The sequence below is a fragment of the Schistocerca cancellata genome, chromosome 10 (genome assembly GCF_023864275.1).
Source record: "Schistocerca cancellata isolate TAMUIC-IGC-003103 chromosome 10, iqSchCanc2.1, whole genome shotgun sequence".
Classification (NCBI taxonomy): Eukaryota; Metazoa; Arthropoda; class Insecta; order Orthoptera; family Acrididae; genus Schistocerca; species Schistocerca cancellata.
The window spans coordinates 73087169-73111515 of record NC_064635.1 but is presented as its reverse complement, the minus strand read 5'-3'; the positions used below and the strand labels follow the sequence as shown (position 1 = coordinate 73111515).

Here is a 24347-nt window from a genome sequence, read left to right as displayed (position 1 = left end):
TGACAGGGCTGTAGCCAATCCTTGGTGTTAGTGGATCTATGCATTAAGTGAGCAGTAAAGGAAACCAAGATGAAATTTGATTCTCTTAAATTCAGGCAGAAGATATAAAAATTTTAAGGTTTGCTGAAGACACTGTAATTCTATTAGATACAGAAAAGGACTATGAAGATCAGATACTGTTTTGAAAAGAGATTGTTAGATGGGTATTAATTATTTACAAGGGCAATTGAATGTAGGAGAATTAAAATCAAGCTATGCTGAGGCAATTATATTATGCAATGAGACAGTAATAACAGTAGGCGATTTTGCTATTTGGGTGAAAGTAAGTGATGATGGCGGAAGTAGAGAGGATACAAAATGCAGAGCGGCAAAAGCAGGAACAGGATTTCTGGAAAAAGAGGCATTTGTTGACATCTAACACACATTTAAGTGCTAGGATATCTTTCCTGAAAGTATTAGTTTGGAGTGTTGCCTTGTTTTTAAGTGAAATTCAGATGAGAATGTAAGGCTACAGAAAAATGTCGAAGACAGAATGAGTACACTTGAAACAAATGAAGAGGTTCGGATGCAATTTCTTTACTTCTTGGCTTACGTATTTCTTAATTAAAACTTTTATGCTAACTGAAATAAGTAAATTTCACATGCGTGTGAGAAGGTTGTATGTGTGCATGCTCTGCCCAGAGAAAATATATCAATGTAAAATCAGAGGAAGAAGGAAATGCGGACAGTTTAAGGAGTAAAGTTTCATAGGAGAGAAGAGACTGATTCGTGACATGCTTAGTGAGGGATACTAAAGTTGAAACAGAAGACATTGAAAATTAATACTGTTTGTGTAAGGCATTTTAAAGCACAGGCAGATTTAGGCCTAAGCAGATTAGGCAGCTACCTGGGCCAGCAGATGTTAAAGGCTGGCGGATTTTAAAGAGTGGCTTATAAGCTGTTACTGTTTGTTTAAAACACTTTATTCACAACTCTTGAAAAGAGTATGTGAATTTAACTCAGAATTAAACGGATATGGCTACCATTGGCAACAATCAGCTAAAATTTCGTGGATGGTCTTGTGAGGCAATGGGATAAGGACAGTTTTTATTTTAGTAATAATGTTACGTTTTGACAGTGGCACAATTATCCACTTTCTTCAGTACTGTTCATTCTCATGTGGTAGGTCTATATGTTAGGAAGACAAATGTCATTGCTCACAATTAAGCTTCAGCATAGGAGATGCCACTGACAGTCATAGGAATACTGCTAATCATTCTAACAGCCAACTGGTTAAGTGAGAGTTCAGTTTAATTTGAAACTGTAATGAGTGTAGTTGTTTTGTGTTTAGTTCATGACTTCTATTTTAGTATCAGTCAGAGAAGAGTAAGTGATTGTCGGTACTGGAAACTCACGAAAGATATGGCAATAAAGAAAGAGGAAACTGCGAGGAAGAGTACAGAAGTCAATGTATTATTTAAAAATGAAACACAGCCAGCTAGTTACAGCTTGAGCTCAAATCTAAACAGATCAGAACGCAATAATGTGGAGTGTAATAGTTGTGAACAGCATTGAAAATAGTGCACTATGTGACTTATCCAAGTCAGAAGTTTCTAATATAAGAAACAGTAATAACTGCTTAGAAACAATCATTCTGATATTAGAAACAGTAATAACAGCTTCTATTCTCTTCTTGTCCAACTATTTATCATCCCTGTTTCACTTCCATACATGGCTACACTCCATACATATACTTTCAGAAACGACTTCCTGACACTTAAATCTATACCCGATGTTAACAAATTTCTCTTCTTCAGACACGCTTTATTTGCCATTGCCAGTCTACATTTTATATCCTCTCTACTGCTGAAGATTAGATGGGTAGATCACATAATGAATGAGGAGGTACTGAATAGGATTGGGGAGAAGAGGAGTTTGTGGCACAACTTGACAAGAAGAAGGGACCGGTTGGTAGGACATGTTCTGAGGCATCAAGGGATCACAAATTTAGTATTGGAGGGCAGCGTGGAGGGTACAAATCGTAGAGGGAGACCAAGAGATGAATACACTAAGCAGATTCAGAAGGATGTAGGTTGCAGTAGGTACTGGGAGATGAAGAAGCTTGCACAGGATAGAGTAGCGTGAAGAGCTGCATCAAACCAGTCTCAGGACTGAAGACCACAACGACCACAACGACCACAACAACAACAACAACAACAACAGCTTAGAAACAATCATTTCACTTGGCCCAGACAGCGCATACAGAGTGAATGATTAGAATGGTTCTTTTTTTTACAATGTTGTGAACTGTATAACAAATGAATTCTTCACGATCATTACACTAAGGAGGTCTTGTGTCACAGAATATGGATTGTGATTTCAGTAACTCATGCAGGCAATATACTAATTATCCAAGGTAGTGGAATAAAGGTTTTTTTAGAACCATGAGGAATGGCAAGAAACAACAGACTATTTTTAGCATGCTCTCATGGCAAGCGTGGTGTAAATTTTGTTCCTTGTTTAATGGTTCATCGCAGTTTGCAAAACCTAATGAGAGATTTAATGACAGAAAAAATGCTCAGTCCTGATTAACTGCCCATGAAAATTCTGCTGAATGTAGGAAATGTGTGTTAACTTAAAAGCTAGAGGATAAATCATGGGGAGAAAGCATAAAAACCTAACATCTCAGCTTGCGACAGAAGTAAAATACTGGAGGGACATGATAAAACGGGTTGTTGCTGTAGTCAAAAATTTTCCATAATAGGCCTACCTTTCAGGTTTACAACTATGGATCTGGATCAACACATTGTGGAAATTTTGAGAAGGCACTACAGCCAATACTGGAATTCAGTCTTCTTCTAGTTAAACACACAGTACTTATGGAAACAACGGAAAAGGGAGCACATCATATCTTTCATTTCAAACATGTTAAGCGCTTACACCATTTCTTGCAGAAAGGGTGATGAAGGATAGTGGGGATGAAGTGAAGGAAACTAAATATTTCTTCATCATATTACCATATTTGACTCCATCATAGTATTATGCAACTGGATCAGCTGTATTTTGTTATTACGGTTTTTTACAAAAAGATGTATTTGCTTTGTCCCAAATTTAGGGCACAAATCAGAAGAATTAGCTTAACTGGGTAGAAATAATATGAGCTTTGGAAGTTATTCGGGACAATGAAACTCAAAAGGCTTCACTAAGATATGAGGCAGCTGGAACACTGAGCAGTCTGTTAACTGCAATAACAACTACTTCTTAGTTAATGTTATTGAAGAGATTTAAAGCTATTGCAAAGTGTTGATGCTGATACTGAGACTGTAATAAGTCGTACGATTCTTTACTTAAATACATTCGAGAAAACCATTTTATGTACACCACATATAAAAAGAGTTGCACAAAAAGAGTAAAATGAATATGTAAAAAAAGGGGCCCAGATAGGAAAAAAGTCAATAAATTGAAAGTAGAAGAAACAACCAAGCCTGATAAATCTTTTGATGGAAAGTAAGATTTTCAGATGAATACATTTCTGGTTATTTACAGGCAGACTGATATCAAAATTGCAGGGAGAGGAGAGGGGAGGGGTGGGGAGGGGCGGGGCGGGGGGTGGGGGGGAGGTCACTGGAAGAGTTTTAACAGCAATTTTGAGTTCAAATTCATTTTCCTGGATGGGACAACACTGAACCATTGAAATGTGTTAGAAAACTGTGGCAGCATCACAAAGCCTTGGAAGAATTTTTGAGTAATTAATAACATCATTTTATAACATTTTGCCTGGTTTGAATGTTGCAAGTTCAATTTGCATATATTTATTATTATTATAACGTTTGTTCCCCTTCAGGAGAGCGATTGAACTTGAATTCATAATTTCATCTCCGGACATTTTTCTTCTTTGCCTCCCAAAAACTCTTCATCCTCTGAGAATGCTGCTCCTTCCATTCTTCTACCCATTTTTTACCAGGCTGGTGCAATGTAACCACCTCAAACTTCACCCTTGTGATTTTATTCCGGCACTCAGTGTGGCCTTCGAGATTTTTCATGTTGTTCTGCTGCAGATACCTCTGGACTTCTTTCAGCCATTCTGTGCCGCATTTACTCTTTGTTATTATATTGAAAAGTTTCCTTGCTGTTCTGGAGTCTTCCATCCTGTAGATATGTGTATAAAATTTAGCTCGGTGTTTTCTGATTTCTTCTGTATTGTGTTGGTCTTTATATACAGTTCATTTTGTGGTCTCTTCGTCCAAATGCCATTTTTGTTGATTGCCCTGTAAATCTTCCTGAGAATTTTTCTTTCCTGCTTTTCTATTTTTGAATGACCATCAATCACCACTGCTTCAGCTGTGTAGATTGCTTCTGGAAGAATCGCTGTTCTATAGTGCCTTAATTTTGCATCTGTTGAAATGCACTTCTTGTTGTAATGTGTCCATATTAGCTTGTAAGTGTTCTGGAGCTCAGCAATTCTTTTGTTTATTGGTGATTCAGTTTAATCTTGAGGACTGTATCGTTTCTCCAAGGTATTTAAAATGGCAGACTTGTGCAATTTTACCATGTTTTGTGATTAAAGAGGATTTATCTTCTGGCTGTCTTTCATATATTTGGTTTTTTCATGAGTTATCTGTAGTCTGGTTTTTGTTGTAATTTCATGTAGCTTTTTCACTGCGTGAATTGCTTCTGTTCTGTTATTGGTGATAATTGCTATATTGTCAGCGACAGCCCTTTACATGAGATTCACATTCCGTGATGTTCTTTTCTAGAACAATGTTGAAAGCATTTGGGATAGTCCATCCCCCTGTCAGACTCCAGTTTTGATTGCAAAGGGTTCTGATATTATGAATTTCACTTTGGATGTTGTTCCTGTAAGTGTCCTGTGATTTTTTCATGTCTTTCGGTCGATCCCAAATTCTTCCATAACTTTACACAGGATTTCATGGTCCACTGAATCGTATGCTTTCCTGAAGTAGATGAATGTAATTACTGTGTTTCTGCATTTTCTCATTTGTATTATCGTCTTTAAGCACCAGATATGTTATGCACACTGTCCTTTCCTGAATCCGGCCTGATATTCACCAATTAATGGATCTGCTTGGGATTCTATCCTGTTTAAAAGTGCTTTGGAAAGGATTTTGTAAGTGACTGGGAGCAGGGAAATTCCTCTGTAATTGTTGATGTCTGTCTTGTCGCCCTTTTTGTGTAGTGGGTGAGAGTAGCAGCAGCAGTAGTAGTTATTGTATTCAGTTACATACAAATTTAAGTTACTCGGTGGTACATTTATTTTGAAATGAGGGATAGAAATACTTTTCTCTGCTTTGGGGTGGCAAATTGCTACATTCACTCCTGGTTTAAGGTGTGTGCAAACTGTTGGAATTAGAAGCTAACATTTAAAATTAACTACTAGAGATCACGCATTACTCCAAAACTAGGTGGAACATTATTTTGAACGTCATTTATCAAACGAAGTTGTGTAAAAAGGCCATGTGCAAGTGATTAAACTGTGAGGGCTTAGTTTGTTAAAATGATTTATCACTCATTTACCGGCCATAAATAATTTTAAGCATGAGTTTAATGATAATCAAGAAGAAATTTTCGCACTGGACCCAATAGAGACTGTGTGAACAGTCCCGCACAAACTCAGCTACCTAAAGAACACAAATATTATGAAAACGACAGACTATGCACCAATTCAGTTTACATTAAGTTATGGCATAATTTTGTGGGGTAGAACCTCAAAAACCAATACCAACAGAGCGTCGAAAATGCAGGAAAGAGCAAGAACAGTAATTGCCACTCTTAAATGTAGAGAGTAATATATGCAAGTATTTGAAGCAGTTGAGATACTAACACTACAAAGCATCTACGAACATGATGCCCTATAATGGGCATAGTTCAAATTTTTTCACAATACTCAATATATCGACAAACAACACAACAGTGAAATTAAATTTCTTCCACGACCAAACACACTACCATGGATTTCAAATCACAGCCATCCTATACACGAACAAAACCCATAGAAAAACTCACTTCAAACTTCAGAGAGAACAACAACAAAAAGATTTGCAACACTCTTTCTAAGCATTGATATAAAACTGTTTCTACAGTGTAAATGAGCTCTTGTACACTACAGCTTATGACAAAGGGCTATGTAACACTGCATTCAATGGGAGCTGTAAAGTAAACCACAAAATATGTTCTTAAAAGAGAAAAATAAAACAAACACACACACACACACACACACACACACACACACACACACACACACGATTTATACAAGTAACTGGCTAAATGCTTGTCATCAGCCTACATCATCACCTGTCCTCTGGGGCTGACTGGCATCCGGATGTGGTGGTTTGGCTGAAGTTAATGATGTCCTAAGAAAGGCAGCTTGATCTTTAAGCCTGAACCAATAGATGTCTCTGTAGTCTGTCTGTGGTGTTGTGACCCTTTGTAGTGATAATACTAAGAACAGACCTCATGTGAATTGTTGAAAGCCTTTCGCAAGTTTTAAAACGTGTTGCATATTAAATGGGTCTATGTTTCATCCTGTTGCCACCAGAACATTGATTGCTGAAAAACTTTCAGTGGTGCATTTGTGTTGAAGTGTTATGTTTTTTGTGCATAGAAAGGACAATGGCTGTGAAAGAATTGAACTGTGCTTAGTCTTTGGATGCAAATTAGGTAAGAAACACTCCATTGCATTGCCAGTAAAAGCAATTGTTATGGAGACAGTTTTCGAGATAAGATGGCACAACTTACGAGGGGGGGGGGACATGGAAGACTAAAAGAAATTAATCTGAGGTTTGTAAAGGATCATGTCTTAAGAACGATTACTGAGGGCATTCGCAAAAGAGGTGGCCTACAAAGCACTCGGTGTCTCATCTTTGAAAATTTCTCAAGCATATCAAATAGGACTAATGGGGCATAGTGAAATAACCTTAGAAATGGCTTATCCAGTTTGACATGGACCCCACAGCCTCGCCCATCTTGGCATTTTTCACATTAACATGTTGTTGTCAGACGTAGAAGAAGTGACAAAAAGAAAAAAGATAATAGCATCAATACAGCAAGGAACCACGAACCTTTACATTAGTAGTCCAGTACCAGGTCTTGCCACATTAATGTGACCACCAGTCAAGAATGAGTAATCACCTTTTGCAGTATGGACATGTCACTCAGGTTCTGGAAGGTACAAAACATGGATGTGGAGCCATGCCAATCCCAGTGCTGTGGGCAGCTGACCTAGGTTTTTCCATTTAGGATCCACAGCGCGAACAGCCAGAATGAGGTGGTCCCACAGATTCTTAATTAGATTTAAATCTGGGAAGTATGGTGCCAGGGAAATACGGTAAACGCATCCTAATGCTTTTTGAACCACATATGTACACTGCGAGCTGTGTGACACATTGCATCCTGCCACTGGTAGATACCTATGTGCCGAAAAGAAAGCAAACTGCACATAGAGGTGAACATGGTCCTCAAGGATAGATGCATGTGTGTGTTGATCTACTGTGCCTTTCAGAATGATGAGATCACACAAGGAATGCCACAAAAACATTCCCCAGACCTAATGCTCCCTCCTCCAGTTTTGGCCCTTCCGATCACTGCTGTTGGGCTGTACACGCCGATGGAGCACAGAATGTGGTTCACCTGAAAAGGCCACCTGTCACCACTCAGTGACGTCCAGGTGCAGTACTAGTGTGCAAATTCCAGCCTTTGTCACTAGTAAACAACAGTTAGCATTGGTGCACGAACCAGGTGCCCGAATCAGAGGGTCATATGCAGCAATGTTCGCTGAACGGTCATTAAGCAGACACTGTTAGTAGCCCACCAGTTCATCTGGGTGGTCAGTTGCTCAACAGTTGCACATCTACTTGCCCATACACATTTTCACAGCAATTGTCCTCCCATCACCATTGGCCCGTTGTGCACCACTACCGCCTTGGTGCTGGTTTGGATAGTGCCATTCTTCCACACACAGTATACTTTAACCATGGCAGCACACAAATAGCTTACAAATTAGCTGTTTTGGAAATGCCTCCACCCTTGGCCCAAAAGCTAATAATCATACCCTACTGGACAGCAGACAGATCCCTCCATTCTGGCATTACGACAACGAATGTACTGTTTTCCGCAATCCCTGACACACTTTCTATACTTGTCCACTGCCAGTGCTGCCACCTGCCAACTGTAAGTGGTTACAGTGTATTGACGTCAAACACAGATGTTGGTCACACTGAAGTGATTGGACTGTGTATTTTGTTCCAGAGTCACTTAATCCAACAATCACTAATAGCTAAAGATACAGACATAGCATGTTGAAAGTGGGGAACCTGTTTCACTCTATAAAACTCGTGTAAGTTGTGAGAATGAAGCTGGGAGGGTAAGTGTACCATTATCAGCAGCCTTAGCAGCGAGCTACCTATCAGCATGAGCTAACTGGTGGACTTTAGCTTCCAGAATTATTTGTCACTTTGTGCTTTCTTTCAGTGGTTGCGGTACTGTCGTGTCACGCTGACGACACTAGCGGCGGCGAGTGCGCGAAGTCAGTAATGGGTTCGAGTTGGTCAGTATCTGGTGAGAGTGTCTGAGGGCAGGTGTAAGTGAAATTGAAGGGGAATGTTTTTAATAGCTGTATTGAGGGGCAGATTTAATTGATATAGTGAGGTTGGATTGACCATAGCTTTTCAGAGTGAACAGACTTGAATTTATGAATTTCATCAATGTGAGTGAGCAGGGTACAGTTAGGAGTGTTCTATTGTTGGAAGTTCAATAATCTGAGTAAATGGTCATCTATTATTACCATCATTTACAATTAATGTTATGTGACAGATAATGACAGACACATTATGCACAGTTCGTCTGCAGTTTAATTTCTTAGTTCAACACGGTCTGTTATAATGTGTCATACTCAAAAGGTCTGATAACATGGGCCTTAGGAATATGGTAGTTTTAATTAGAATTTATAAGGGAGAACTTACAGTAGGAGCACAGTTATGGTGTAACAAAATGCAGTAATCGGTTCCAAAATTGCAATGAGTGCCACTTGAAGGTATAAAGAGCTGCTGATTTAATCCCTCTGCTAGAATGGCTACTGTTGTGTAGACTCACGACACCTTCACTGCAGAGACATCTATTGGTGCCTTCAGTTGTCCATCGTCCAATGCAGTCTCCCTCAAAGAGCAGGTTTCACTATAAGACAGATTGCAGTTTCCTTGTGTACATTTCTGATCACCAAAAAATATTGATAGCAGAAGTGAACCAAAATAGTTCCAAGTGCAGATTCATAGTGTAATGCATTAACGTTAATAGTGTAATGCATTAATGTTTTGAACTAAAATACATTTTAAAGATTTCTTTCTTCTATTTGGTGAAACAAGACACTCATATACTCACTTGGTCGTTCTATATTGCCCAGTCCGAGCAATGTTTCTGGGAGGCTTCCCTTGGTCATCTGGTGAAGTGTCATGCCCACAGTGAAAAGCCAAATTCTAGAAACAATACTGAAGTTAATAAAAACTAAAGACAGAAAGTGAATGGAGCAGAAGCAGCCACAGGGGTCAGACGGTCAGGACAGAGTGTGACTAGGGAAGCTCTGCAAAATAAGCTAGGAGACACACCTAAAGGAACAAGGTCCCTAGGCAGTACAGAAATGAGGTACATGTAGCTCAGACTTCAGACAATAGCAAAATAAATAAGGAGATAGAGCTAATGAACAGCTAATGATAGATGCTGAAGAAATGAACTAAAATTCATGCCGAGGCCGGGACTTGGACCTGGGTCTCTTGCTTACTAGGCAGATGTGGTAGCCATAAACCACTGTAACAGTATAGGTAACACAGCTGTACAGACTACCCTAGTCCACTGCCCTCCTTAACACAAGCGTCAATTCAAGCTCTGCAACCCATACTGCAAGGGTGGTGTAATTTTTTGGAAGATTTCTTGATGCCTTAAGCTGCTATTCTCTTTATTTCATGTATGATTGTACAATTTCAGCCTCAGGCCATTTTCAAGTAATTTAAAGATGAATTTTTAGTAGTAAATTATGTCACATATGTCGTCGATGACACCACATTATGCTCATAAAATAAACTTGAGACGTTCACAGTATTTTAGGAGCACTTTACTTTCGAGCAGTTGTGTTAGGGAGGGTACTGGAAGAGGGCAGCCTGTACAGGTGTGTTGTCTATACCATTACAGAGGTGTAATGGTTAGCACATTTGCCTAGTATGCAGGAGACATGAGTTCAAGTCACGGCTGTGGCACAAATTTTAAGCCATTTCATCAGCTTCTTTCATTATCAAAGATAAAGTTGACACACTTATGTCTCCGGAAAAATAGAAAATTCCATCAGATCAACTAATGAAAAGAAATCTTAAATAATAACAAACAAGTAATGTGAAAGGGAGAAGACCGTTAAACAAAAAGGCTAAGAAAAAGGAGAGAGCAGGAGGAGAGGGAGGAAAAGGAAAATTGAGAACAAGGGGAGGGGGGGGGGAGGGGGGGCAGAGAGAGAGAGAGAGAGAGAGAGAGAGAGAGAGAGAGAGAGAGAGAGAGAGAGAGGGGGGGGGGGGGTTGTGCTGCAGTACATGCCATGTCATGAAAAGTCAGTGAAAGGACCAGGACGCTGTGGACATATAGGGGAAGGCTTCCTGTCCCCTCCACGAAGACTTGGAGAAATCTAAAGAACAACACACCAGTGTAACCAGTATGGTGGTGAGATGCCTTTCAATATTACCTCATGTCAGAGACAAGGGGGACCAGATGAAAAGCAGGACAAAATTCTACGATGGAGCATGCGGTGAGCAAGAAGTGTGGGGTCAGGCAGAAAGCAGTACAGGTTAGACGTTAGAAGCAATCACAGATGGACACAACCAAAATTATAGGCTGAAGTTGATGGAAAGAAGTTGTTTATCTGCAGTGCTCGGATGGTGTTACATTTTACACTACTGACCATTAAAATTGCTACAACACAAAGATGACATGCTACAGACGCAAAATTTAGCTGACAGGAAGGATGCTGTGATATGCAAATGATAAGCTTTTCAGAGCATTCACACAAGGTTGGTGCCAGTGGTGACACCTACAATGTACTGACATGAGGAACGTTTCAAACCTATTTCTCACACACAAACAGCAGTTGACCGGCGTTGCCTGGTGAAACGTTGTTGGGATGCCTCGTGTAAGGAGTAGAAATGCGTATCATCAAGTTTCTAACTTTGATAAAGGTCGGATTGTAGCCTATCGTGACTACGGTTTATCGTACCACGACATTGCTGCTCGCATTGGTCGAGGTCCAGTGACTGTTAGCAGAATATGGAATCTGTGGGTTCAGGAGGGTAATACAAAGCCTTGCTGGATCCCAACGGCCTAGTATCACTAGCAGTCGAGATGACAGGCATGTTATCTGGATGGCTGTAACGGATCGTACAGCCACGTCTCGATCCCTGAGTCAACAGATGGGGACATTTGCAAAACAACAACCATCTGCACGGACAGTTTGACGACGTTTGCAGCAGCATGGACTATCAGCTCGGATACCATGGCTGCGATTACCCTTGATGCTGCATCACAGACAGGAGTGCCTGCAATGGTGCACTCAACGATGAATCTGGGTGCACGAAAGGCAAAACGTCATTTTTTGGATGAATCCAGGTTCTGTTTACAGCATCGTGATGGTCGCATCCGTGTTTGGCGACATCGCGGTGAATGGACATTGGAAGTGTGTATTCATCATCGCCATACTGGCGTATCACCCGGTGTGTTGGTATGGGGTGCCATTGGTTACACGTCTCGGTCACCTCTTGTTCGCATTAACGGCACTTTCAACAGTGGACGTTACATTTCAGATGTGTTACGACCCGTGGCTCTACCCTTCATTCGATCCCTGCGAAACCCTACATTTCAGCAGGATAATGCATGACCGCATGTTGCAGGTCCTGTACGGGCCTTTCTGGATACAGAAAATGTTCGACTGCTGCCCTGGCCAGCACCTTCTCCAGATCTCTCACCAATTGAAAACGTCTGGTCAATGGTGGCCGAGCAACTGGCTCGTCACAATACGCCAGTCACTACTCTTGATGAACTGTGGTATCGTGTTGAAGCTGCATGGGCAGCTGTACCTGTACACACCATCCAAGCTCTGTTTGACTCAATGCACAGGCGTATCAAGGCTGTTATTACGGCCAGAGGTGGTTGTTCTGGGTACCGATTTCTCAGGATCTATGCACCCAAATTGTGTGAAAATGTAATCAAATGTCAGTTCTAGTATAATATATTTGTCCAATGAATACCCGTTTATCATCTGCATTTCTTCTTGGTGTTGCAATTTTAATGGCCAGTAGTGTATATGAGGGTCCATTCTAGAAGACAGAACAACTGATAAATAGTCAGTGTCTGTGTTAGGGCTACTGTAGAGGCACCTCGGCTAAGGAAATAATTTCTGAGTATTTGAGATTCAGAATAAAAGTTAGAAATTAATTCTCCGTTCTTAGTTGCTTATTGTCCTAATCATCCTGCAAGCCCATAAATCCACCTGAGGGATTTAAGTCAGATAATCAACTGTCCATCTCACTTCAATTGACCAGCTGAATTCCATTTAGTATGATCCCCTGTTGCTCAATCCCTTGCGAAACATTCAATCAGGATGCAACAGGATGCCAGGACCGTAAATTTCCTTTCAAATATTCCCAACTGGGACTCGCTTTGCCACACTCCCAGCCTGTTGGGATGTTTATCTGTATAGGACCAAGTTCTCTAACAGTGTGCTATGCTCTTACAAGCTGAGAATGAAATTTATATCAAAAAATTGAAGGGTAACAAATCCAAAGTCAGTAAACTGCACATGGTTTTGAAGCTAGATGATGAATTTTTTAATAACCACCAATAAACTCTTTTAATGACTTGTAGCAATATATTTTTAGAGCATAAACTGTCTTATGCTACGTAAATTTTATATGGCAATGTTGGACATCCGGATTAATGTTATACATGTGTTGAGAAGCCATTTCTATGCTGAAATAAATATTAGCAGTGGAAGGACAATTCTGTCAATAGTACGGAAGAAAATTATGTTGCATGGTGTTGAATCAAATCACTGAGAAACGGAATTTATGGCACAACTTGACTAAAATAAGGGATATATCAATGGGACATTCTGAGGCGACAAGGAATGGTGGGCAGCGTACAATGTGGGTGGGGTAAAAATTGTAGTGGGAGACTGCGGCATGCCTTCATTAAACAGGTTCATCAAGTGGATGAAGGCTGCAGTAATTAAGAAGAGATGAAGGCACTACTTGCATAGGACAAAGTACCATCAAAAGCTGACTTTGGACGGATGACGGTGACAGGAGGGCAGAGAAAGATCTGATGCCACATGCTACAAGGGGCAATCGAGAAGTTTCTGTCTGAGAGCATTGCTACTGCGTGTCTCGAACGTGGAACAACTCTGATGTGGGTATATAAGGACTGACATACAGACAAGAGATTAGTGTGGCATTCGTGTCCAAACAGGACCGACGTGCTGTCACTTTTTACCTGGTTGCTGAAGGACAAACAAAGGCAGACATCCACTGGAGAATGAAGAATGTATATGAAGCAGCATATCTGTTGCAAATCAGTGATCGGAGTTATGAGGTTTGACAGAACATGCTGGTCAATCTGGGAAGCCAGCCTCATTCGTTACAGACGAACTCAAGTGAGAGATACTGGAGCACTTGCCCTATAGTCCTGATCTCTCCCCATGTGGTTATCATGCCTTCAGTCCCTTAAAAAAGGCTTCAGAGGGTTGACAATTCCTGTTGCACAAGGGTGTGCAGTGGGTAGTTGCAGGCATCCGCGTGCAGCGGACACGGTGTTTAACCAGACTAGTACCTTGAATCTGGTGGGATGATTGCCTCAATACTCAGGGTGATTCTGCCTGAGCGGTATAAAGATTCTGGACTGTGAAGCCTTCGAATGGAAACTTTTTAATCACCCATTGTAATACAGTTGTCAAAAACCTACACAGACAACCACATACCTGCTTCTGGTATTCAGGGAGGTGAGGCTGTTCTAGATCCCATCCTCGCAGATTAATGACGAGGGCTGATGAGCTAGCCAGCCTGGATTTGTTTATCTTAAATAGTTACCCACATCGAACTAGGTAAATACTGGGCTGAGCCTCAACGAAATGCTATGCAAATTTTTAGAAAATGTTCTCACACTTTTAGATTTACTATTGACACAGACAGAAGGGGCACAAAGATTCTGTCCTGAGGGGACTGGTGGTGTCATCTGGACATCCTGTGTAACACTGCTGACCCTGCAGAGCAATGAGAAAAGGCAGGGAGAAAGATGAAGACAAAGAAAAAGACAGTACAGCTGGACAAAGGTTCTGAGAACAGGTACAGTTAGTTACCTCTCACTGGCTCATTCCATCAGCTCGTTAATACGCTGTATGGCTTCCGGATGTGTAGCTCCTGCTTCAGTCCATCCAGGCGTGCACATCACCTCACTGAGGTTGCGCTTGATGAAAAGGACGGCTCGGTCCCACAGCATGTCGCACGAGAAAACAGAGGCATTGGCTGCAGTTTCTGCAGCATTTTCCACATTCAGACACTTGGCAATGTGTGCTTCGCACTGGCGCTTCAACTGCCGGAGTTGGTATTTGTCAGCTGCTTTCAGTAGGTCCCACGACATGTCTTTGAGAGCCGGAGCAACACCCGTGTACATATACAATAGAACCTGTTTCAATACCTCCGGCTTCACATCTGAGACCTGTGCGAAGCCTTCCTGTGCTTCCTTTGTGTCAGGCTGCAGCATGTCAGCAAAGTAAGGGCTCCGTACAGACAGTAGTGCTCTGTGTGCCTTGAGAACAGTGTCTTCTGCATGAAGCTCAAAGTCTGTGTGGACTTCTTTGAGCAACATCTCATATAGACCCCTTACTACATCAGCTTGTACTTCTGTCGTGTCTACCACAGGTAGCTCATCCTGTACAATGCACTGCATGCAGACTTCACACTGCAAGGTTATCTCATCTTCGTCATCGCCCTCTCCTGCAGTTTCAGTTTTCCTAACAAGCAGCATTTCAGTGTTCTCTCCTTCATCCAAATCATACCACGTGCTCGGGAACACTTCTCGCTTTTCTCCAGTACGAAGAATCTCGTCTGCTCTTACATTTGCTCTCAGAAGCATTTCAGTTGGACTCTCTTTCAGCAAAAATGACAGATAAAGTCCATCTGCGTCCCTTGTAAGGACCATGCACCAAGTACTGGAGTTCTGGTGCTTGAATGGAAGGGACTCGATGCAGGTTGTTGCTGCAGTCAAGCTCTTCAGTCCCCTTACAGTCCAGGTGTTGGCAGTTGAGCAATTCTTAAATTTTGTCCCACTTGAATAGTTCAGAGGACTTTTTATATCTTCTGCTACTTCTGCAATAGCAGTTGTCACAGTCCCTTGATCTGAAACAAACAACATCCCATAATGTTTAACAATATACCATTTTTGCTGTCAAACATATATATTAAATTAAGCCTTGAGCACAGTATCATCCACATAAAGCATAGATGTTGGGTTATTCACCTAACACTACTACCACAAACATCCCTGAGCGTAGAAATTGTTCTTGCAAAGTGGAGAGGAAAAAAAAGACCAGCTACACCGTTACACCATATAATGAGGGACAATACAATGAGTGATAGCATGCATCTATTTTATAAACAGAAAAATCTACTTTTACTCTGAAAGTTATGTGAATAAGGATGGCATTTACTGCATCCTATGAGCAGATCAGTGAATTTTTCAGTTTCCTCACATAATGAGGGCTTTGCCAGTTATTCTTGTTAATTTCATACATTTAAACAGTTATATTTTGTTACTGCATTTGTTTTTTGTCCAGAGAAATACTCAGACTTCAACAAAAACTGAAGATTCTAAATATAGGTATTGCAAATGTTAAGATAAAATTATGTGCTTAACATAGTTTTAGTGTTAACATTAATGTATAGTGATTAGATAAATGGAAAAGTGAAGAAACAGTAGTGCAGCTCTGGGGGAAAAAAAAAAAGAGAAACAGGGTAACGGGTAACTGTATGAGGGAGATGGGGTTGTGGTTAGATAGGTCACATAGCATCATCATTTTACCGATTTCATTTAACATTAAAAGAATATTTTTGTTCCAACACAACTGATAGTATCAAAATTAAATTTGTTGAAATTCTTTGACAGGGTTTCACTAAAAATTTAAATAATGCTGAATCTTGAGAGAGAATTTTAACAAATTCTTGAGAGAGAATTTTACTAAATTCTGGTTAAAGACACAATATGCTAGGAGTAAATGTAAATGTTTGTACAGACACAAACTTTGTCTACTTCACATATACACACACATGCAGTGTTACGTACTCAATGAGCACAGGTCTCCCAGCTATGTAGCATGGACATTTTACACGCTTCTATATAGCATCATGTCTATGTATTTTCTATACAGTAGTAAGCATAGGGAGGCTACAGAGTGGTGCAGAAAGCTGGAGATGAGCAGAAATGATTAGTGAACAAATTAACACATCAAACAGGAGATTTACTTAACTCATATTTCTCCAAGTGTATGAAGAAACATTACAAATAATTCAGCAAGAAACAGAGTCCAGCTCATACAACAGCAATAACACTGAGGCTCTTTGAATTAAAGCACGGATGACAGTTTCTGAGCCACCGATAGGCAGCACCTGCATAGTGCCATGCAGCGAAGAGGCTCCGAGTGGGATTGGATACGTGGTTGCTGCCGGCCATCTTACATAACGGTGGTAGAGGGCGCTCGTAGTGCACGGCCACTGGAGGTGCTCAGTGGGTGTGCTGCGCTGAGTCTGTCGGATCCCGCACAACCGCTATTGGTGTCTGATGGAAACTTGCAATTCCGTTGCAAACATCAACATCTGTGAGGTGGTATCCACACGTTTCTACATATTCTGTTCTCTTTGAGATGAGAGGTAGTAGTAATATTCGTAGTTATTAACTCTTGCCAACATGCTGTTAATTTTGCCTCTACACCACTTCTGCTTACATATTAATCCTGCTTCTGAAGATGATGCAAGTCCTCATGACCTCATTTTGTATTCTCCACTAGCCAGTTTCTAAGACTAATACATATGTCCCAAAGTGTTACTATCACTCATGTTTCAATATGCTCTGAATTTGGACTACTACTGACAGGTGCTATAACCACTCTTTTAATCAAGAACAATATTATCAGACTTATTCTCATACAGTGGAGAGGCGATTGATAATACTGGAAATAATTAAAAGCAGGGAAAAAGTTTTAATTAAAATTATTGATATATAATGTCTCATCAGAATAATGCCTGCAGCAAAGTAGTGCTTCAGGGAAATCAAAGACGGTTTAATGCGGCTACTTGTGTTTCTCAACTGTACTATATAAACCATACACGGGTATTGTTAGTACTCTTGTCTTGTCTTCTGCGCTCTGAATAAGTCTTCATAGCTGCAGCATGCAATATAGCGGGCATTTCTGTGTGATATGCTATGGAAGGGATCAGGGCACTTTTGTAAAACTGCAACAAAATTGACTATAGTTAATTTATATGGGACAGACTTTTACTGTAAGGTCATGGACTAAGAATATCGGAGGAATTGTGAGTGTGAGAAAAAGTAGCGCTCAGTATTAAATTCTGTTACATGCCGAATAACCAATAATAGGATCTGTGGACTATACGAAGGGACATTAAATTGAATACAAGAATGGAATTGGACATGCAGCTTTGTGAAAATAAAAGCATACGAAGTTTGAATGACTGTATCGAAGTATAGTAATGGATCACTATGAGTGACAAACTATAAAAATCGTGGACATTTTAGTTGCTGTAATTGCTGAGAGTGATTGTAGAATCAACCCTCTTATTCCCTCTATACAAAGCACAATCATTCATGATCATTTAATTATTATTGAATGTTGTTAATAAAAAACTAAAGCAATTTCCATAATTATATGTGTATTAGTAATTAATAAATAACATCCAAAGATGCTATTAACTATCTTGTCTTCAGTAACGCAGCAACAAATGAAAGTTAACATGAATTATTATGAAAATCTGAAATTCAGTTGCCTTTACAGTGAAGATGTTTGTGGCTGCTCTATCTGAGGTACAAATATGACTAAAAGCCGAGCATACACAGTAGATAACAACATTAATATCATACATCAGAGAAGTCGACGACAGCAGATCGATGGAGGGCAGCTACAGTGCCTACATTCTAGAATTTAAATTTTATCTTCCGAAAATGTGATTAGGATGGCGGTGTGAGAGCTTCTTTTATTGATGACATTCCTGGAGTATCAATCTTAATCATGTTGCTAATGAATATTCTCTGTATGAAACTCATGAGAATAATGATACCATAATTTGTAATTAAGTCACAACACAATATGTACAGTTATTGATTTCTTTATATCATGTCTTCATTAAAATATTGTACCTTTATGTGAATCAAATGCTTTCAGAATATTAATTACCTGACTATTAACATTCAACTAAGTATGTAATTTTGAATGGCTGAAATGTTCTTCATTTATGTATTGTTTTAATGAACAGATTTAGTTATCCTAGGTCATCTCGCCCACCTGCAGATTCATTTTACCTCTAAGTCTATGCATGAATTGATGCCAAATTATTTCAGATGTTTGATATTCTAAAGCATGTGTTTCTCTCTTCCAAATAAGAGAATGGAGAAATAAGATTACAACTGTGGAAAAGGATCATTAAATTATTATAAGAATCTGATATTATTTTAGAAAAGATGAGTCTTTTGAATATTTCAGGACATGTTCCTTGTACTTGAAGAACATTATGGATTTACTTCTTTGCAAGTATAATTAGATGGATGTCAAAAGTTTTAATATTAAGGATATGATACATATATTACAGAAAGAAGTAAATTTATTGTGATGGAGAAGAAAATAAGAAAATGATAGTTTATGTGAAACACAAATGGTCACACTAGTTTACCCGAAATTCACATGGTTATTCAATGAAGAGAATATATGACAACACATTTTAATAAACTGACAAAGTACATGTGGTTATTTTATAAACACATTGATAAATTTGGTTCAGCTTAATGAATATTAGTGTCATACAGTTACTGATTGAGAAATGTGCTGTTCTGTGATATTAACGAGCATGCTGTAATTCAAAAACTTATTTCTGTGAGTGTATTACTATATGTACTTTTTTTGATCAGCATTGGTCATTCATCAGTTAAATCTGATTTGCAATGAGCTTTCCACAGTAGTTAACTTATCAAACCATTGTGTCCCATATGAATTTACATACAAGGCAATGCAGCCAACTATCTCCAATATGTTTCGACTTATTAAAGATATTGACCATCTGCAACCCATTTCACCACTATAAATACTTACCAAAGTCATCATGATACTTTGCTTTTATTTTTAACCTTATTTATTGAGGGAAATACAGGGCTATTACAAATGATTGAAGCGATTTCATAAATTCACTGTAGTTCCATTCATTGACATATGGTCACGACACACTACAGATACGTAGAAAAACTCAAAGTTTTGTTCGGCTGAAGCCGCACTTCAGGTTTCTGCCGCCAGAGCGCTCGAGAGCGCAGTGAGACAAAATGGCGACAGGAGCCGAGAAAGCGTATGTCGTGCTTGAAATGCACTCACATCAGTCAGTCATAACAGTGCAACGACACTTCAGGATGAAGTTCAACAAAGATCCACCAACTGCTAACTCCATTCGGCGATGGTATGCACAGTTTAAAGCTTCTGGATGCCTCTGTAAGGGGAAATCAACGGGTCGGCCTGCAATGAGCGAAGAAACGGTTGAACGCGTGCGGGCAAGTTTCACGCGTAGCCCGCAGAAGTTGACAAATAAAGCAAGCAGGGAGCTAAACGTACCACAGCCGACGGTTTGGAAAATCTTACGGAAAAGGCTAAAGCAGAAGCCTTACCGTTTACAATTGCTACAAGCCCTGACACCCGATGACAAAGTCAACCGCTTTGAATTTTCGGCGCGGTCACAACAGCTCATGGAAGAGGATGCGTTCAGTGCGAAACTTGTTTTCAGTGATGAAGCAACATTTTTTCTTAATGGTGAAGTGAACAGACACAATGTGTGAACCTGGGTGGTAGAGAATCCTCACGCATTCATGCAGCAAATTCGCAATTCACCAAAAGTTAACATGTTTTGTGCAATCTCAAGGTTTAAAGTTTACGGCCCCTTTTTCTTCTGCGAAAAAAAAAAATACCTTACAGGACTAATGTATCTGGACATGCTGGAAAATTGGCTCATGCCACAACTGGAGACCGACAGCGTTGACTTCATCTTTCAACAGGATGGTGCTCCACCGCACTTCTATCATGATGTTTGGCATTTCTTAAACAGGAGATTGGAAAACCGATGGATCGGTCGTGGTGGAGATCATGATCAGCAATTCATGTCATGGCCTCCACGCTCTCCCGACTTAACCCCATGCGATTTCTTTCTGTGGGGTTATGTGAAAGATTCAGTGTTTAAACCTCCTCTACCAAGAAACGTGCCAGAACTGCGAGCTCGCATCAACGATGCTTTCGAACTCATTGATGGGGACACGCTGCGCCGAGTGTGGGAGGAACTTTATTATCGGCTTGATGTCTGCCGAATCACTAAAGGGGCACATATCGAACATTTGTGAATGCCTAAAAAAACTTTTTGAGTTTTTGTATGTGTGTGCAAAGCATTGTGAAAATATCTCACATAATAAAGTTACTGTAGAGCTGTGAAATCACTTCAATCATTTGTAATAACCCTGTACATTAGTTATGGTTCTTCAAACGAAATGACGCTGTTCTTGTAGCAAGCATAGCAAGAGACCAATTCAAAAAGTGAGTATATACTTAGTCACTTATAAAATGTTTATTGTAGAATATGAATGAATTACAGTGGGACCATTCTCTACATAACTCAGGCTCATCAGAAAGTACATAAAATACCTTCACAGTCTGCTGATCAAAAGACAATTACATCTGGATATTACTGGTGGTAGGTACATTTACTGAAGCAGTTTTAAGCATTTACAATGCAAGTGTAACAAATTACCATTTATACCCATGAAAATAATCAAGTATAGTATTGTTGTGTTACATTATAGTACATATATGATATAAACTGTTATATATGATATAAAACTTTCAACAAAAACAAATTTCAAAACAATATGAAATTATTAAACAGTAATTATAGGATTTTTTGAATGCGTCTTGTTGATGAAATGAAGTTTAAAAACAAATATTATTATGAATTTGTGACAAAATTACAATAGTTAACTACATACAATATTTTACTTTTCTTGGAGGAATATTGTCAGCTTTGATAACATCTACTGTGGCAGACTTTTATTGTAAGACCAGTTGAACTGAATGGGTGACACATTGAGGAGAGAAAGTTAATGGAAATTTGTCAAATCTGGGTGATGCTGAGGAGACTCAGAAATGAGACAGTAAAAGAAGTACATGGATTAGCCATTTGGTTAGTAACAAAAGTGACTGAAGCAAAGAGGACACAAAATGCAGACTGGCAGTTTCAGAAAATATAAATGTGAGTGACATCTTGGGTTGTCGGGTGTTCTGCCGGATATCAGCGTTGTACTTGCACGATATTTCGGTCACGAGCTACGTGACCTAAATATCGTGCAAGTACGACGCTGATATCCGGCAGAACACCCGACAACCCAAGATGTCATTAGATCGCCGGGAAAGCCTGAAGAGTTACATAAATGTGAGTGTTAGGAAATATTTTCTGAAAGTACTTGTCTCCAGTGTAGCCTTGTATGGAAGTTAAATGTGGATGAAATTACAGACAATACAGGAACAGAAGTCTTTGAAATGTGGTGCTACAGAACAATACTGAAACCTATATCGACAGAATGAAGGGGCACTAAACTGATTAGCAGAGAAAAGAGCTTTATGACACCATTAGCCTAGAAGAAGACACAGGACTCATCTGGACGCATTCAACAGTTTTATTTGGCAAATGAGATTAATGTAGGGGGTAAAATTTTTTAGAGGAAGACCAAGGCTTGGCTGTAGTAAGAGGGTGCAAGTGGATGTAGGCTGTTGTTCTCATGCAGAGATGTGGATTCCTGCACAGCACAGACTAGCATTGGTAGTTGCATCAAAATACTTGGGACTAAACATCACAATGGCTTTAACTGTACATGGAAGGAGTCACAATGTCAACATCTACACCTGAACTATGGTTGCAGGAATCAAAATTCGATTTTTTAAAACTAATGGCATAATTTTTGACACACATCTGCAAGCTGCATGTGTGCCAACTGTCGAAAATAATTATGTAACTGTCTTCAAGTACAAAATCAGCCCGTATAGAAGCAAATTCATGTACATTCACGTTAAAAATGCTGTTGTGGTCTTCAGTACGGTGACTGGTGTGATCCAAATCTCCATGCTACTCTATCCTGTGCAAGCTGCTTCATCTCCCAGTACCTGCTGCAACCTACATCCTTCTGAATCTGTTTAGTGTATTCATCTCTTGGTCTCACTCTACGATTTTTACCCTCCGCGCTGCCCTCCAATACTAAATTGGTGATCCCTTGATGCCTCAGAATATGACCTATCAACCGATCCCTTCTTCTAGTCAAGTTGTGCCACAAATTTCTCTTCTCCACAATTCTATTCAATACCTCCTCATTAGTTATGTGATCTACCCATCTAACCTTCAGCATCCTTCTGTAGCACCACATTTCGAAAGATTTTATTCTCTTTTTGTCTAAACTTTTTATTGTCCATGTTTCACTTCCATACATCTTTACACTCCATACAAATACATTCAGAAAAGACTTCCTGACACCTAAATCTATACTCGATGTTAACAAATTTCTCTTCTTCAGAAACACTTTCCTTGCCATTGCCAGCCTACATTTTATATCCTCTCTACTGCGACCATCATCAGTTATTTTGCTCCCCAAATAGCAAAACTCATTTACTACTTTAAGTGTCTCATTTCCTAACCTAATACCCTCAGCATCACCTGATTTAATTCGACTACATTCCATTATCCTCGTTTTGCTTTTGTTGATGTTCATCTTATATCCTCCTTTCAAGACACTGTCCATTCCATTCAGCTGCTCTTCCAGGTCCTTTGCTGTCTCTGACAGAATTGCAATGTCATCGGCGAATCTCGAAGTTTTAATTTCTTCTCTATGGATTTTAATTCCTACTCCAAATTTTTCTTTTGTTTCCTTTACTGCTTGCTCAATATACAGATTGAATAACATCAGGGATAGGCTACAACCCTGTCTCACTCCCTTCCCAACCACTGCTTCCCTTTCATGCAAATAAATTGCCTTTTGCTCCCTGTATTTTACCGCTGCCACCTTCAGAATTTGAAAGAGAGTATTCCAGTCAACACTGTCAAAAGCTTTCTCTAAGTCTACAAATGCTAGAAACGTGCTAACCTGACGATAATACAATTCTACTGTTTAGTACCATAAGCTACATAGGTGCCAGCAATGCTAATCTGGAGTGTGTGTGCAAGGAATCCAGTTAGAGTCACACTCCTAGCTACATTTTGTTTATAAAATCACTGTCCTGAGTCTGTGAGCTACATGTTTTGCCAGATTTAATAAAAAATGTATTAATCTGTGAAATATTTGGTTTATTTTAGAAAGAAAACTTCCTGTGAGTATACACAGCAGTTAGTAGAACCCAAAATGGAAATAATAAAAGATGTAATAAAGCTTGAAGACAGTCAGTCAGGCTGTACCGAAAGAAATATGAATAGGAAATCCTTGCTTGTGAGTATTTATTATTTAAAATATTTTCCAATAACTTGCAATGCCAAAGCATGTGCAATAATTTGCAAACCATGCAGAATAATTCACTGTGGAATATTATAATTTTCAAGAAAATTCATATTGCAGATAAGATGCAAGGAGTTACTAACATGGTATTTGTAATATACTTTAAATGAATTTTCTCTAAAATACATTTCAGCTTCACAAAGCCTTTAAATAATATCAATGCAGACACAAGGGAATTACGACTTGGCCGGCCGGGGTGGCCGAGCAGTTCTAGGCGCTACAGTCTGGAACCGCGAGACCGCTATGGTCGCAAGTTCGAATACTGCCTCGGGCATGGATGTGTGTGAGGTTCTTAGGTTAGTTAGGTTTAAGTAGTTCTAAGTTCTAGGGGACTGATGACCTCAGAAGTTAAGTCCCATAGTGTTCAGAGCCATTTGAACCATTTGAATTACCACTTGTAGCTGCAAGCAAGCATTGATTAAAATCAACAGGGAAAGTTGAAAATTTGTGTTGGACTGGAATTCGAGCCCAGGTCTCCTGCTTGCTAG

At 39.6% G+C, this 24347-nt stretch overlaps 1 protein-coding gene across 8 annotated transcripts in view; it reads right to left on the bottom strand.

Annotated features, from left to right (window-relative positions):
- LOC126106429 (speckle-type POZ protein-like) overlaps positions 1–24347 on the bottom strand; it is a 65109-nt gene that overhangs the window by 11663 nt on the left and 29099 nt on the right. For 5 of the 8 annotated variants that reach the window (XR_007523343.1, XR_007523344.1, XR_007523345.1 and 2 more), the window contains 2 exons: positions 14375–15413; positions 9373–9467 (listed from right to left, as the gene is read on the bottom strand). Coding sequence is in view for 2 of the 8 variants with exons in the window: in XM_049912708.1 (XP_049768665.1) it covers positions 14386–15413 (1028 nt within the window). In the remaining 6 variants the exon portion in view is untranslated. Of the gene's footprint in view, positions 1–8957; positions 9169–9372; positions 9468–14374; positions 15414–24347 lie in introns of all 8 variants that reach the window. The other 3 variants (XM_049912708.1, XM_049912707.1, XR_007523346.1) reach the window with 2 other exon arrangements.